Source organism: Bubalus kerabau, chromosome 20, assembly GCF_029407905.1.
Source record: "Bubalus kerabau isolate K-KA32 ecotype Philippines breed swamp buffalo chromosome 20, PCC_UOA_SB_1v2, whole genome shotgun sequence".
NCBI classification, from domain to species: Eukaryota; Metazoa; Chordata; class Mammalia; order Artiodactyla; family Bovidae; genus Bubalus; species Bubalus kerabau.
The window spans coordinates 17,943,654-17,959,567 of NC_073643.1; the positions used below are offsets into that span (position 1 = coordinate 17,943,654).

Consider the following 15,914-nt stretch of genomic DNA (forward strand, 5'->3'; position numbering starts at 1 on the left):
TACATAGAGAAAAGTATACAAATTTTAGGTGTTTAAATGAACCATAACATTTTAACAAAGGCAGATTTGATAAAGTGCAAATGATGCCAACCAGAAAACTCCTTGAGAAAGCCCAGAAAGTTCCTTCAGAGGCACTTCCACATTTATTTCATTTCTCATAATCCTCTAATACAGAAGTTTCCACACTAGTATCCAGAGGCCAAAAGAAATACATTAACAGTAGCATTTATTAAGAGGTTAGATCCAAACAAATTAATAGTAGTTTGAGGGTGTCTGACAGATGTCGTGAAAATATCAAAATTACCTGAGGAGCCCCTGTGAATTTGCTCTAGTGCCGTTTTATCCGTTCCCTTTTTTCCCCCATACCCATTCAGTGTGATTATTCATTTATAGAGCATTTAGATTGATTTATTACTGTTTGTAGTATATTTTCAGTTATCCCACATCGTAGTCTGTTTGATTTGGGAAAGTATGTGAAATACTACTGTTGGTTGTAACCATCAGTATAAACAGATACGATGAGAAATGTTGCTCCCCCTTATCCCTACTCTACCATTTCTGTTTCCCCCTCCTCTTCACCCCTTTTCCACCTACATACTAGAGGTAACCAATCTTTCAGTTTTGGGGGTTATCCTCTTATAATGAGCAGATATTTATATATTTTCTTATACCAACTTCTTTGTTATACACAGTGTAGCATATAACGAATTTCAAATTTGCTCTTTTCACTCAAACAGTATATCCTGGAGATCAGTCTAAATCAGTTTGGAGAGAAATTTGTTGTTTTTTAATAAAGACAAACGTACTCCATTGTTTGAACGTACTTCTGGTTATTCAGTCAATGTGTGGGTATTTAAGTTGTCCCCAATATTTTGCAATTTAAAACAATACTACTAATCTTGGATTGGAAAAATTAATATTGTTAAAATAGCCATACTACCCAAAGCAATCTAGATTTAATGCGTTGTCAATCAAGTTAACCATGACACTTTTCACAGAACTAGAACAAATAATCCTAAAATTTATATAGAATCACAAAAGAATCTTCAGTGAAGGAGTCAAGAATATTCAATGGAGAAAAGACAGTCTCTTCAGCAAGTGGTGTTGAGAAAGTTGGACAGCTTCATGTAAATCAGTGAAGTTAGAACATTACCTCACAAAATGTACAAAAATAAACTCAAAAAGATTCAAAGACCTAAATATAAGACATGACACTGTAAAAATCTTTGAAGAAAACATAGGCAAAACATTTTCTGACATAAAATGTAGCAATATTTGCTTAGACCAGTCTTCCAAGGCAAAAGAAATAAAAACAAAAATAAACAAATGAGACCTAATCAGACTTAAAAACTTTTGTACAACAAAGGAAACCATGAACAAAATGAAAGACAACTTACAGACTGGGGGAAAATATTTGTAGAATGAGGCATCCAACAAGGGCTTAATTTCCAAAGTATATAAACAGATCATATAACTCAATACCAAAAAAACACCAAAAAAAAAAAAAAAAACCCACCCAGTCAATAAATGACAGAAGACCTAATTAGCCATTTCTCCAAAGAAGACATATAGATGGCCCACATGAAAAGATGTCCAATATTGCTGATCATCAGAGACATGCAAATCTGCAGTGAGGTACCACCTCACACCAGTCACGATGGCCATCATCAGAAAGTCTACAAACAATAAATGCTAGAGAGGGCGTGAAGAACAGGGTGCCCCCCTACGCTGTTGGAGAGAATGGAAATTCTTGCAGCCACTGTGGAGTCTAGTGTAGAGATTCCTTAAGAAGCCAAAAATAGAGTTGCCATATGATCAGCAGTGCTATCCCTGGGCATTAATCCAGAAAAGATGAAACCTCTAATTTGAAAAGATATGTGCACCACAGTGTTCATGGAACACCGTTTATAATAGCCAAGACAGCGGAAACAACCTAAGTGACCATCAGCAGATGAATGGATAAAAGTTAGGAACTTGTCCTTCCTTTTTAATGCTCTGGAATAGTTTATGAAACATTGGGACTAATTACCAAAATTGACCCCCTAGTTGGCTCTTCTACAGTGTTATTAGTTTATTGGCACCCTGCTCTTTGCACCTTTTCTTCTCTTCCCAGTTGCCAAAGCCTACGTCTTTCATTTTTTTTTTTTTCCCTCTCCCTGAAGCTATCTATGCATTTCACATTTGCTTTGTTCAGATCACACACACTTATAAATTCCTTCTGTGTCATTTATGTTCTCATCTACCCACGTTTTCTACTTAGCATTTTCAAGCTTGGTGTGGACTTTGTAATGGTAATTTTTAGTCACTGTTAGGTCCTTCTGCTAGTTTCCTGCTATGGTTCTCCCCTACAGATACTTTTGGTTTGCTTGCTTTGGTTTGTTGTGGTTAGTGTTTGCTTGCCTCATGTCCTTCTGGAGCAGTGAGGGTGGAGTGAGAGCCGCAGAGAGCAAGTGCTAGGATTGGTTTTGCCTTTTTTTTTTTCCTCTTTGTATTCACAATTATTTTGAAGCTTTGACATTCTCTGTCTTCAAGTTGGGTGAAAGTACGGTTTCATATGAAATTGTTTTTCCTTCTCATTGCCTGTGGTTCAGGAGGAAATAGTTTAAGTAAGGTAACTGCAATTACCATTTTATTTAGCACTAAAGAATTTTTATAGCATATTACTCTCTCTTTCTCCAGTCTTTTAGGTATAAGTTAACAAATGAATTAGGAGCAATATTGACTTTGGGGGAGTGAACGTAATTAGCCCTTTTCTGTTGTTAAAGGTTACACATGAGGCAATTTAAAAAGAACTGGAAATGTGACTTAGAGGCAGCCTTGAATGAAATAGAGGTACATGCTTATCTTTTATTTATTTATTTTTGGGGGAGGGTTGGTGGCAAGAATACTGGAGTGAGTTGCCATTGATGCTTATCTTTTAAATACATAGCTGGGAACTCTGAAAACCAGTAACAACAAAGAAACTTTGAATAGTAACCCAATTTTAGAAAAAGGTTTACAAATGCAGCTGTTTCACAGAGAAGAGAAGGAAAAGAAGTTTAATTTCTTACAAGTTAATCCTTTCAACTGCAAACATAATTTCTAGAGTTTGACCTATTCTAAAAATCATTCTAGACATAGTTGTTCAGTTTAAAATTAACGTATGTTAGGCTATAGTAATCTATAGCTTGGCTTTTAATTCTTATAACTAGGTAGACTCCTTCAGTGCATGAGTGAGTTGGCTTTCTTGTCATGATCCATGGGTGATCATATTAAATGGACAGTATGTGACCTGACAGGGCAAAGCCATGGTCACTGTGTGCTCTCCAAGCATTTAAAGTCTGAATAAGAAATAGAGGACTTTCAGGATGACTTGACTTTTTAATTGAAGATCATTTTTATACTCATTCTAGTAATTGTTGATCTAGTCTAAATTAATATTTATATCCTTGAAACAGTATATTTTGTTGGTATAGAAAACTTTTACTTTAGAAAATAATAGAAACATAGTAAGTTTACTGAAATTTACTTTCTTGGTCCTTTTGTAGAAGAAGTGTAATGCCCAAAATTGTGTATGGTCCCCAAATCACAAATGGCCAAATAATCGTAAAATGCAATCTCTAACAGTAATAAAATAATGTATTACTGTGGAGGCAGCTCAAATCGTGCTGCTAGTCATCTCTTCTCCAAAAATCTATCTCCACTGTGTATTCCAGGTTTGGGGATGATGTCATTAAGGACATTAGGAACTAAATAATTAAAACAAGTGTACGTTGACATCTGAAACTTTTATAGGCTTTGCCATGGTCAGAAAAGCAAATTGTACAGTAACATGTTACTGCTATTATAACACTTGCCAGGAAGCTTATATAAGATTTGCAGAGATCATGTCTTATTAATTTCTGTAATGCCTACATGTGCCTGCCCCATAATATGTTTGCATAAATAACAGCTTACATTTTTTGTTTTGTTTTGAATAATTCTCATAGCATTGTAAAGAAAAAGGTGACTGGACCAAATTGGGAAATGTATACCTTAACATAAAAATGAGCTGTGAAAAATTTGCAGATTTCCAGAGGTTTTGTGCTTGTATTGCTGAAACACTAACAAAAGACTGTAAAGAAGAGCAACCAGGTGTTCCATTTTGTGAATTTGCTGAAACAGGTAAATGTTGCTGTTTTGGTCAGAGTACTGCATGTTAGGGTGATACAGTGTTCTTTCTTACTGATTGATAGATTGACTGGGACAGTGTTCAAAACATATAAAGCTCCTAATAGTCTCCATGTTGAAGATAAATTAATATTGCAGGATTTAGATACTATTTCTTCTTTATAAATTTTTCCATCTATTTATTATTAATTTAGATTATAATGATAAAAAAGTGATAAAAGGTCAGTATATCACATGTTTCATGTTCTTATTTTTCTTTTCATTCAGATTGGTAAAACTATTGCTAGCAAATTATAGTGGAGAATCTGAATTTTGAGATCATTGTTACTATCTTCACTGTTGCAAGTCAATAAAATTCATGTGTTTTTGAGACTTTTCTGTGTGTGTGTGTGTGAGCCCTTCACTGCTATATTCTCTATCAGGGTTGGCAAACTCTGTAAAGGAGCAGATAGTAAATATTTTAGGTGTTGCACACACAGCATATGATCTGTGTCACATAGTGTTCTTTTCAAACAACCCTTTAAAAATAAAAACTGTTCTTAGAAGCTCACAGGCTATACAGAAACGGGCCACGGGCCAGATTCGGCCCATGAGCTGTAGTTTGCTGACACCTGGTCTTTGTGGTAGTATCACTAATTCCATATTAAATTTGCCTTTTCCATCATTCAAAGTGACTATTTCATTTTCTTCCGTGTATCTACTTTGTGTTTCAGTTAGCAAAGATCTGCAGAATAGTGAAGTAGATAAAACTTTGCTGGGAAGAATCGGAATCAGTGCTGTGTACTTCTATCACAAGCTGTTGCAGTGGTCCAAGGTACTTCACTAAATTTTTGTTTGGGCTTGGTCTGTAGAGTGTTCATTTTACATTTTTGTATAGAATATAAGTTAACCCTGAATGTTAAAATTTTGCTGATTATCACTACAGGGGCAAATTGAGCCTCAGACAGTAAATTAATTATTAGGTGATATTTTGGGTTTTCCTGATAGCTCAGTTGGTAAAGCAGAGAAGGCGATGGCACCCCACTCCAGTACTCTTGCCTGGAAAATCTCATGGACAGAGGAGCCTGGTAGGCTGCAGTCCATGGGGTCGTGAAGAATTGGACACGACTGAGAGACTTCCCTTTCACTTTTCACTTTCATGCATTGGAGAAGGAAATGGCAATCCACTCCAGTGTTCTTGCCTGGAGAATCCCAGGGACAGGGGAGCCTGGTGGGCTTCCGTCTCCGGGGTCGCACAGAGTTGGACACGACTGAAGCGACTTAGCAGCAGCAGCAGCAGCAATTAGTAAAGAGTCCACCTGCAATACAGGAGACCCCAGTTCAATTCCTGGGTTGGGAAGATCCCCTGGAGAAGGGATAGGCTATCCTCTCCAGTATTCTTGGGCTTCCCTTGTGGCTTAGCTGGTAAAGAATCCACCTGCAATACGGGAGACCTGGGTTCGATCCCTGGGTGGGGAAGATCCCCTGGAGAAGGAAAGGCTACCCACTCCAGTATTCTGGCCTGGAGAATTCTATGGACTGTATAGTTCATGATGTCGCAAAGAGTCAGACACGACTGAGCGACTTTCACTTCACTTCACTTAGGTGGTGTATTAGGAACATGTGGAAAGGAGGTGGCATGAGACTGACTACTAAGAAGAATCTCAGTATAGGGAATACTTAAGAAGCTGTGCTAAATATCATTTTTACTTGAAGCACCTGTCAATTCAGTATATTTTGCCAACTCCTGAGTATTGGTACTATTACAGTTTTTGAAGACCTCTCTTAAGATGAGCCCAAGATACAATTAATAGAACTACTTTAAAATTACTTCCTAGGATTCCCTGGAACACTGTTGGTATCTTCATGTCTACCTTTGAGATTTAGCTCATCATAGAAGCAGTATAGCAACTCTAGACCATATTGTACTACCTGAGGTATACTTCCCTGAGGTGCGGGTAGAGTGAGAGATTCAATAAAGTGAAGTAAAGGACAGGAAAATCCAAAGTAGGGAGAGAAGTGCTGAGATATGGAGAGTAGGATAGTTGAGAGTGAGGTTGCTATTGAATCAACTATTAAAACATAACTTTTATTCCTTCTTTTTTTAAAAAATTCTTATACTGGTTTATTTCTATGAAGTCAAATGCAGGTTGTTTCCTCGCTTTCGATTCTCTAGTTTTTCCATTTCTTTTTTTTTTAATTTGTTTTTTTAATTGACGGATAATTGCTTTATAGAATTTTGTTGTTTTCTGTCAAACCTCAACATGAATCAGCCATAGGTATACATATATCCTCTCCCTTTTGAACCTCCCTCCTATCTCCCTCCCCCCTTCCTTCTTTTTTATGAAGAGGTTGTTTCACAATTGAAATAATATTTAAGGACATTAAATATGTACATGGTCACTCATGTACATATACAAAATTCAAAATTTTTTTAAAGAAGAACATTTTAAAATAATCATTGTACAGAAGATCTCCAGTTTCCAAGCTCTTCAAGAGCACCTGGACTGGACAAAATGTACTTTGTCCCCCTTCTCACAGTCTAGCTTAAGGTCTATCATAGCATTAATTTCTTGGGTATTTAATGCTTGAGAATTTGAGGACTACCTAGTAGGGAAGTTGTTTTTAAAACTCAGAATGATTCTGCTTTAATTTCAGAGTATATTTTAATTTTATTTGGTTGTTTTTATTTAAGATATAAGTGGTTGGTGAATTTGTGCCTATATTTTAATTTTAAATGTTCACTATCTTATTCAGAATGAGTATTTTATTTGTTATCTTACTTAGCTGAATTTTTAATGAAATGTAAATGAAAATTTTTAATAAAGCTTCCTTTATGAACATAAAGTAAAACCATTGGAATTAAACTTAAGGTATCCCTTGAAAAATGCACTCATTTAATGCAGTCAGATTGAAAGTGCTTTGACATCATAATATGGACCTGACTCAAAATAGCGTATAATATAATATGAAACAAGAGTCTGTAAACTAAAAGCCAGATCTGGCCCACAGCCTATTTTTATACTACTCATGAGCTTTAAAAATGTAAGAATGTTTCTTACATTTTTAAAGGCTTAGAAATTTAAAAACAACCAAAAAGAATATGCAGCTGACCAAATGTGACTTGCAAAGCCCAAAGCATTTTCTATCTGGCTTTTTATAGAAAAATTTTGCTGACCCTAATAGAAATAATAACACATATCCAATTTCTAATGTCTACCCTAGAGACAGTCTTTATGTAGACTATGTGAAACTATTAGCCTATTGACTCAGAAAAACAATTTTAAGCCAACAATCTTATCCCCTTTTTTCCCCACTATCATTCTTTTTCTCAATTTTATATTAAGTTATCTTTTCATTCAGTCTCCCTCCTGGGTCTCAGGGTGATCAACATAAGAAGAGCAAGAACATATAATGGGTAGTTTTCCACTTTAAGGCATGAAATCTTTTTGCCAAATGAGGTCTTTAAAAAGGAAGCTCACTGACTAAAACAGATGAAGGGAGATCCACTGAAAGGATGCCCAGTGGTTAATGAGGCAAAGTCCTGCTTGCTCCCCTTCCTTTTCCGTTTCATGGCTGAGCTGGAAAGGGCTTAAGGAGAGCGTCTTGAAGCAGTTTGATAGCCATCAGTCTCGAATGATTCAAATTGCATAATTACCTTCTATATAATCTTCAGTGACTTTGTATCTCTATAATATTCTAAATGATTAACAATCAGTGTTCTTTTTTTTTTTACTCTAGGGAAGGAAGGTCTTAGATAAACTATATGAATTAAAAATACATTTTACAAGTTTAAAAGGACTTATAGGGCCTGAGAAGTTAGCATCAAGATGTCAAATTGTGAATATTGCAGCAGAAATTTTTCTAAAAAGTGGAAGCCTAGATGGTGCCATTTGGGTATTAAGGGGTAAGTTTCGATACATACCAGCATGGAATATTTTGTAAGCTTATTATAAATTCTTGGATTTGTAATTACCTCAAGTTGATATTAAGTGGTGGGTGATAATTTGGCCTAAGCCTCTAGTGTTCATGTGGGTAGGAAAGGTTGTTGTGTAAAATGAAAGGAGAATGTTAACCTAGCTTTAAAGAGAAACTGTTTGAACCTTTGTTGAGAAGTTAGTTGTTACTTTGGCCTCAGCACCATAGAAATGCTTTACCTGATTATCTCAGTTAACCTTCATGGAAACCCTATGAGTTTGAAATTATTATAATCCCCATGTTACTGATAAGAAAATCTTGTTAGAAACAATAAGCAGCTTGCCCAAAATGACATAACAAGTAAGATCTGGAGGCCAGGTTTAATCCCAGAAAGCCCAGCTTCAGAGCCCAAGCTTCAGCTGCTGACAGAGGGAAATCCTGATTGCAATCTGTGTAAACCCTATCTTTGCATGTGCCAACAAGCTGGCTCCAAACCAAGACAATAAAACTTGTTTTCCCTAGTAAGTCAATTCATCTAACAGAAATTACAATGCAGTTAAGCCAGCAGAAGCAACTAAGGTCAGTTGGGCATGAGGTAATTTAGAGAGCAAAGTAGTAGCACAGCATCTAATATAGCTTTGGCTACTTAGACCATCAAGCAGATTTTATTTGATAAAATGGGATAAATAAGAATGAAGATGGAGAAGGAAATGACAACCCACTCCAGTATTCTTGCCTGGAAAATTCCATGGACAGAGGAGCCTGGTGGGCTGCACAGTCCATGGGGTCGCAAACAGTCGAACACGACTGAACGACTGAGCGAGCAACCACCTGAAGGAAAGCGAGAGCGGCTGGTGTGCGATTCAGTGGCAACATAGGACCAGTGAGTGGTGACAAGGACCCATGATGCCACACACAGCTACTCTTGGCGCAGGAACGTGGAAGCCACCATTCACAAGTCTATAACAAGATGACTGACAACTGGAGGTAATTTCCAATTCATCGCAGCCCACTGGGTCCCAGAGTGATATCCCTGGCTCTTGTTCACAGGACTTTCAGTGTATTATGGATATTAACCCTGTGTCTATGACGTATTTTCCCCAGTGTTCAGAGTTGCTGTATATGTAAATGAAGCCAATAAGGGTCTGGATCGTTAAGAAAAGGTACGAGGGGAGAGAAGCCCATTTGGTGACCAGGAACGGCAACATAGAATGGAAACAGTTACTACAAAGAAGCTGGTGCTTTGGAAGGAAGAGCACCTGGGATGAGTGTCACAAGCAAGCGTTTTTACAAGGATCTAATGACATGAAGCAGATGAAGTCCTTGATGAACCACTCAGTGCTGTGCACACCAGAGCTGGTGCCAGCTTTTGCACTTCTTATACACGAGAGAGAAATAAACCCTCTTGTTTAAAAAAAAAAAAAAAGAATGAAGAAACCTCAAGAATCTCAGAGTTTAGGTAGAAGACAGAATAAACCCATAAATAAATAAAATTGAAAGCTTTTGCACTTAGACACAAAACTAGCATATGTACATATTTATCTATATATAAAACACCTGCATTTATCAAATGCTGAGATTTTATGGAATATAGAGGTTGTGATTAGACTTTGTGATCAAAAGCTTGTTGGAAAAGGTTTTCTTCAACTTAACAAATGTAGCCAGTGAAGTTTCCTGGGAGAAAGATTAACAAAAATAGAAGGGTACAACACAAAATACAAATATACAAATACAAAATAGAATGTTTATAAAAAGAGGAAGTAGAAAAATGCAAGCCAGAGTTCACAAGCTCCATGAGAAAGAAAAAATGTGTTAAGAAATGGAAAGGGTAAAATAGTTGGTAAAAATGGGTATAGGTGATCATCTGCCTAAAAGTTTATGGCAAAACCAGTCTTTAACTGGAGATTCTGGGAGAGTTTGTGGGAAGGGTATGGAATGGGCTATGGAGATTTAGAATTTTTACAAATTTGATGTTTCAATTTTGAGATTATATTTTTAAATTCTGTCAGTTATCAACACAAGATTTTCTTTTGCAGTGACCTTTTCAATTGAAAGTCATTTTTCATAAGTAAAATTTTATTTCTTCTAAAAAAGGATCCACAGAAGTATGTTAAGTTGTCGCCAGAACTTTTTTGTTCTTCAAAGAGTTCTGCAGTGAACAGGCCGTTGTCAAGAAAGGAAATACAAGTGGCTTGATCTCACTTGTAATAACTGAGAAATAAATATTAAAATCCTAAGCACCTGTCAGACCAGCAAAGATTAGAGTTTAGTGATATGCTATTTGTGAGGGTATAAAGGAATGAACCTTCACACAGATTGTCTTTAGGGGCTTTTTGACAACATATCTGTCAAAATTTAGTAATGCATATTTCCTTTAATCTATTAACTCCATTTCTAGGAATTTGTCCTACAAACACATTTATTTCTATATTTGAAGGTATGCACTGTAAGTTATATGAAATCTCTTTTTTTTTACCATCAACAATGATAACAAAGAATTCCAGATAACTTAAGTTTTCATTAAGGATGTAACAGTTAGTGAAGCTGTGTAACAGCCATATGATGGAGTAGAATGAGTTAGAGCCACACTCACTGGAATGATCTCCAGGATTTATTACCAAATAAAAAAAGGAATGTCCTGAATGGTGTACACAGTATGCTACCATTTGTGTAAAAAAAAAAAATTTAATGGATATGTTCATATTTGCTTTATACCCTTAAAATAGTTGCAGAAGGATGCATAAGAAACTGTTGATGGTGGTTGCTTCTGGGAAGAAGAATTGAATGTTTGGAGGACAGCGATGAGCAGCAGATTAGCTTACATATTTTTCCCATATTTTTCCCTTTTAAAAACATGTGCAATTATTACCTACTAAACTTTTTAAAGAAGGGGTTTACATACACTTCGTTTGAGAACTGTAGAATATTTTACACGTTTTTATTTATTGTGCAGCAGACTTTTTGGTGAGAAGTACTCCATTGTTTTGACTTTTCATGTGTTCACTCTCACATTTTGAACTCTTGCTCAGCACCTTGTTTCCTGGCAAATGAGCAACAAATTCCTACCTTGCCTTATACCCTTACCAGCATTTAAAAAAAGGGGAAAAAAACCCGTTAAAACCACAATTTTATAATCAAGGTTTGGAGGCTGAAAAATAAGTATCTTTTAACATTCTAGAATACAAATTTTTGCTTAGAAAAAGTTATGCTATTTGTTGAGAAACTGCTCTTAAATTTTAAAGTAACTTTTATTGCCTTTATTGGGCTTCCCTGATGGCTCAGACGGTAAAGCGTCTGCCTGCAGTGCAGGAGACAGGGTTCAATCCCTGGTTTGGGAAGATCCTTTGGAGAAGGAAATGGCAACCCACTCCAATACTCTTGCCTGGAAAATTCCATGGACTGAGGAGCCTGGTAGACTACAGTCCATGGGGTCACAAAGAGTCAGACACGACTGAGCAACTTCACTTTTTCTTTTTCTTTCTTTTATTGCCTTTATATAAGTAATACTTAGTCATTATAGAGAAATAATAAGGGATAGATAAGCAAAACTGATGATAAAAAAAATTCTTATTTAGCCACCCATCCGATGTTATAAATAACACCATAGTGTTGCTATACAGACTCTTTTGTATCTTGCATTTTGTTTAGGCAGAAGTCTTTCCTTGGACATTTTTCTGTGAAAGGAAATGTTCCTCTCCAACATCACTTAATGGGCTGCATAGTTTTCCATCTTATGAACAAATATAGATAAACACAGATATATAGATATGTCCATGCATCCACTTTTCTTGAACTAGCTGGTTTTTAAATTGCTATGATAAACAATAATCCCTTCTAAACATCCCTGCTAAATCTTTATTATGCCCTTGGGGTAAATTCTGATGGAATTGCTGGGCAAAGGTAAGGGCAGTTTAAAGCTATTTGGTAAATGTTGGCATATTTGCCCTTAGTGCCATTCAGATTTGCAACAAATTATTTTGAGTTTATTAGAAAGCTTCCCTTTGTGAGAAAATCCTTAGAAAACTATTGCATAGGTACCATCTATACAGCCTGTCCTGTTAGGGCCATGGGTGTACATTGACAATACAGATGTTACTCCCCAATTTCATGGTTTTTAGTTATCTGACAAACTGGTGCATGTTAGTTTAGGTAAACCCTAATCTGGCTGTTCTGAATATTCCATTCTAGGTTTTAAATATGTGACTAGAATTCAGAAGCACTCTACACCTTTAGAAATTTGCTAATTATAGTCATCTTACCAGCGTTTAAGTTATGAAACAACCTTGGCACCTTTGAATATTATTATTTTTCCTATCTCTTTGCTAGTTTGATAGGATAAAAGTGATAGTCACTGTTTGATTTTGCATTTAATTGCTTATTACAGAATTTAACTATTTTTCTTTTTGTTTCCATTTTTACTTAACTCTTTTGTGAATTACTAGTTCATGTTCTTAGTCTCTTCAGTATTTCTCTTCATTATTGATTTAATCACTTTACAAGTAGGTTAATGAAAGTATCTGTGTAAATGAATTCGTAATAGTAGAGCACTAATATTTGCTTACTCCTTGGAAGGAAAGTTATGACCAACCTAGATAGCATATTCAAAAACAGAGACATTACTTTGCCAACAAAGGTCCGTCTAGTCAAGGCTGTGATTTTTCCAGCGGTCATGTATGGATGTGAGAGTTGGACTGTGAAGAAAGCTCAGTGCTGAAGAATTGATGTTTTTGAACTGTGGTGTTGGAGAAGACTTGAGAGTCCCTTGGACCGCAAGGAGATGCAACCAGTCCATCCTAAAGGAGATCAGTCCTGGGTGTTCATTGGAAGGACTGATGCTGAAGCTGAAACTCCAATACTTTGGCCACCTCATGCGAAGAGTTGACTCACTGGAAGGGACCCTGATGCTGGGAGGGATTGGGGGCAGGAGGAGAATGGGATGACAGAGGATGAGATGGCTGGATGGACATGAGTTTGGGTAAACTCTAGGAGTTGGTGATGGACAGGGAGGCCTGGCGTGCTGTGATTTATGGAATCACAAAGAGTCGGACACGACTGAGCGACTGAACTGAATATTTGTAAAATGTTGCCTCGTAGGTAGTATAAATCAAGTCTTCCAGTCAAGTGGGCTCTAGTAATTTTAAAACAAGCTCCTGGTTTAAAGTTTTCTTCTCCATACTTAAGGCTTTATTTCGGCATTGTATACTTGAATTACCAAATATTTCTGTAATACTTTCTGTATTTATCATGCTGGAAAGGGCACAAAAGCATAACTCCTGTTCTTAGTCCAGTTGAAAAATAATGCAGAAATGTGATTTGACTGTTACATAACAGCATTTCATTATGAGTCCCATCACCTGTATAATGATTGAGGGATTAGGTAAATAGTAAAATACTGACATTTCTACCATGTTAGCACCTCGGTGTTCTGTACTACAGTCTGCCATTGTTTTTCTCAATGTGAAAATTGGCAGAAATTAAGGAACTTCAGTATAGGTAATACTCTCTTTTTTTTTTTAAGCTATGTGTTGGCTACCTAAGTGTTCTTTTTATTATTATGCTTTTATTATTTATATATGTTAGATGTTAACTTGTACATAGCAAATATTTTATTTTAAAAATTTTAAATAGGCAGATATTGTGGGGAAAAGCTGTTCCCCAAGAATACCAAAACTAATTAAATTATGTATTCTTTACTGTAAAATTGTTCAATTTGTCCACACAAATAATATTTTACAGTATAACATATACACATTATAATCTTAAACATCATATAAAAGTAATCATTAACTTCAGAATCAATAACTGATTAGTACATTTAGAAAAATGAAGAATTAATAAAAAGATTAAAATAACAGTGGTCATTAGTTTGCATCTTCTTAGGATGCTAATCATCACTATATACATTGTTTCTAATAAATCTGAGCTGTGGTTATCTTTCTGAGTATGCATATTTCAGTTTTGCCACTTTCTCCAAAAGATATTTAAAAACATTAGTTGTGATTATACTGGTAAGTAACTTTCATGGTGTAAAGTACTTGTACTTTTCCTTCTTGTAAGAGTCTGAGTGGATCATTAATACACCAGTATGGCCTTGCGATCGACTGGATGTGCTCAATCGGCATAATCTGCTCTGTACAATCGCACACGAAATCTTAGCGAAGAGTCTTTACAGACAGACATTTGAAGTTTTGCAAAATCTACCAGGTTTTCAAAATTCTCAAGGTATGTTTTGTCAAAGTCTAGATTAATTATCTCTGGCCCATCTGGTATTTAATAAGAAACAGTTCTCCACCTGTCTTGGTTGAATTTTATATTCCAGCATATATTTTTAATGATATTTGTTTTTGTAAAATGTGCTCTCTGCAAATTGAATATGCTTTCCTGATGGTTAAAAAAAAAAAAAAAAAAAAAAAAACAGAAATGTTTATCTTTGGGTTGTCTGTCAGCAGTTCCTGAAAGCAGCATTTCATCATTCCCCTTTTCCTTCCTCTGTCAAGTCATCAGCAAACAAGTAAATTAATCACGTAACAAAGATGGAACTTAGTCTCCATTGTAACATAGAAAAACATGGAATAAATGGAGGAAATACAGCAGATGACAAGTTCAAAGAAATAGATGCCCACGTGGGCAGTGGCAGGTAGTGCTGAATGCTTGCAGGTCATAGGTCAGTAGCAGGAGAGAGTCCATGTCAAGGGAAACAGCAGAAGCTTTGGGCCAGGAATGAGCTGAGCAGTGGGTTCAGGGCATGGGTTCATGTTTTAATGAAAACGTTGACCTCTCCTCTCAGTGCTTTGTCAGTCTCCATTTTCCCATGTATTCCACTGAGATTCTGTATTGTCATTAACATTCTTATCCTTTTCTCCCTCTAGATAGTAAGGTTCTTAAAGTCAATGAGGTTTTCTTTATTTTAGTATCTCTGGTACAATGGTTGCTGTAGAACTAGCTTTTGATATACAGTTATCTTAATAATGAAACAAAGTAATAATAGTGAGATTGATCAGATAGTTGTGCCAGATTTTGGAAGACCCTGAATGGCAGGCTAAAAGAATTTACTTTTCTATGTGTAGTTGGGGATCCCCTGAGTTTTGGGGTCAGGGAATGACATAATGAAGTTGGTATTTTAGGAAAGTTCCTCTGGTATAAGGTAGGAAGATAAATTTCCTGATAAGGCCTGGACCACTGAAAAATCCAAAAGTGATAAAGACCGTGAAAGTGAAAGTCACTCAGTCATGTCCAACTCTTTGTGACCCCATGCACTATAACAGTCCATGGAATTCTCTAGGCCAGAATACTGGAGTGGGTAGCCTTACCCTTCTCCAGGGGATCTTCCAGCCCAGGGGTTGAACCCAGGTCTCCTGCATTGCAGGCAGATTCTTTACCAGCTGAGACATAGACCTACCTAATTGAATTTAGCGAATAAAAGAGTTAGAAGTCTCCAAGGTGACTTCACTTTCTTCTGAATGAAAGGCAGAAAGGAGTAGACATACCCAAGAAAGGAAGGTTGTTGTTTTTTTTAATTTGAGAGTGAATATTTGTGAGTGGTTGTTTTATTTTTAGTAACAGGAGATATAAGTCTGAGGTCCACGCTATAGATAGAATGCAGACAGAACCGTACAGATGCAGTCACATGGGAAACCATGGACAGGGATGTTAATGCAGCCTCTATGGTCACATTCCTTTCACATCCTCCATTACAAAGTGGACACACCATTTTGCTTTTGTTGAATGCTTTTTTTTGTTAACTTAGTGTATAAGATGATTGCATTTTGGTGACTGTGTCTCCTACAGTAGGTAGGAATGGGCCAAGGAGAGAAGAGAGGAAACGAAGGGAGTAGAAGAGAAGTTTGAGAGATGAAAGTAGATCAGTT

General features: G+C 36.3%; 1 protein-coding gene across 9 annotated transcripts in view; it reads left to right on the forward strand.

Annotated features, from left to right (window-relative positions):
* Positions 1–15,914, forward strand: part of TOPAZ1 (testis and ovary specific TOPAZ 1) — a 60,895-nt gene that overhangs the window by 39,203 nt on the left and 5,778 nt on the right. For 8 of the 9 annotated variants that reach the window (XM_055558241.1, XM_055558244.1, XM_055558243.1 and 5 more), the window contains 5 exons: positions 2,766–2,832; positions 3,969–4,143; positions 4,863–4,963; positions 7,870–8,035; positions 14,104–14,268. In XM_055558241.1, the coding sequence (XP_055414216.1) occupies positions 2,766–2,832; positions 3,969–4,143; positions 4,863–4,963; positions 7,870–8,035; positions 14,104–14,268 (674 nt within the window). Of the gene's footprint in view, positions 1–2,765; positions 2,833–3,968; positions 4,144–4,862; positions 4,964–7,869; positions 8,036–9,150; positions 14,269–15,914 lie in introns of those variants that run through there. The other variant, XM_055558242.1, reaches the window with a different exon arrangement.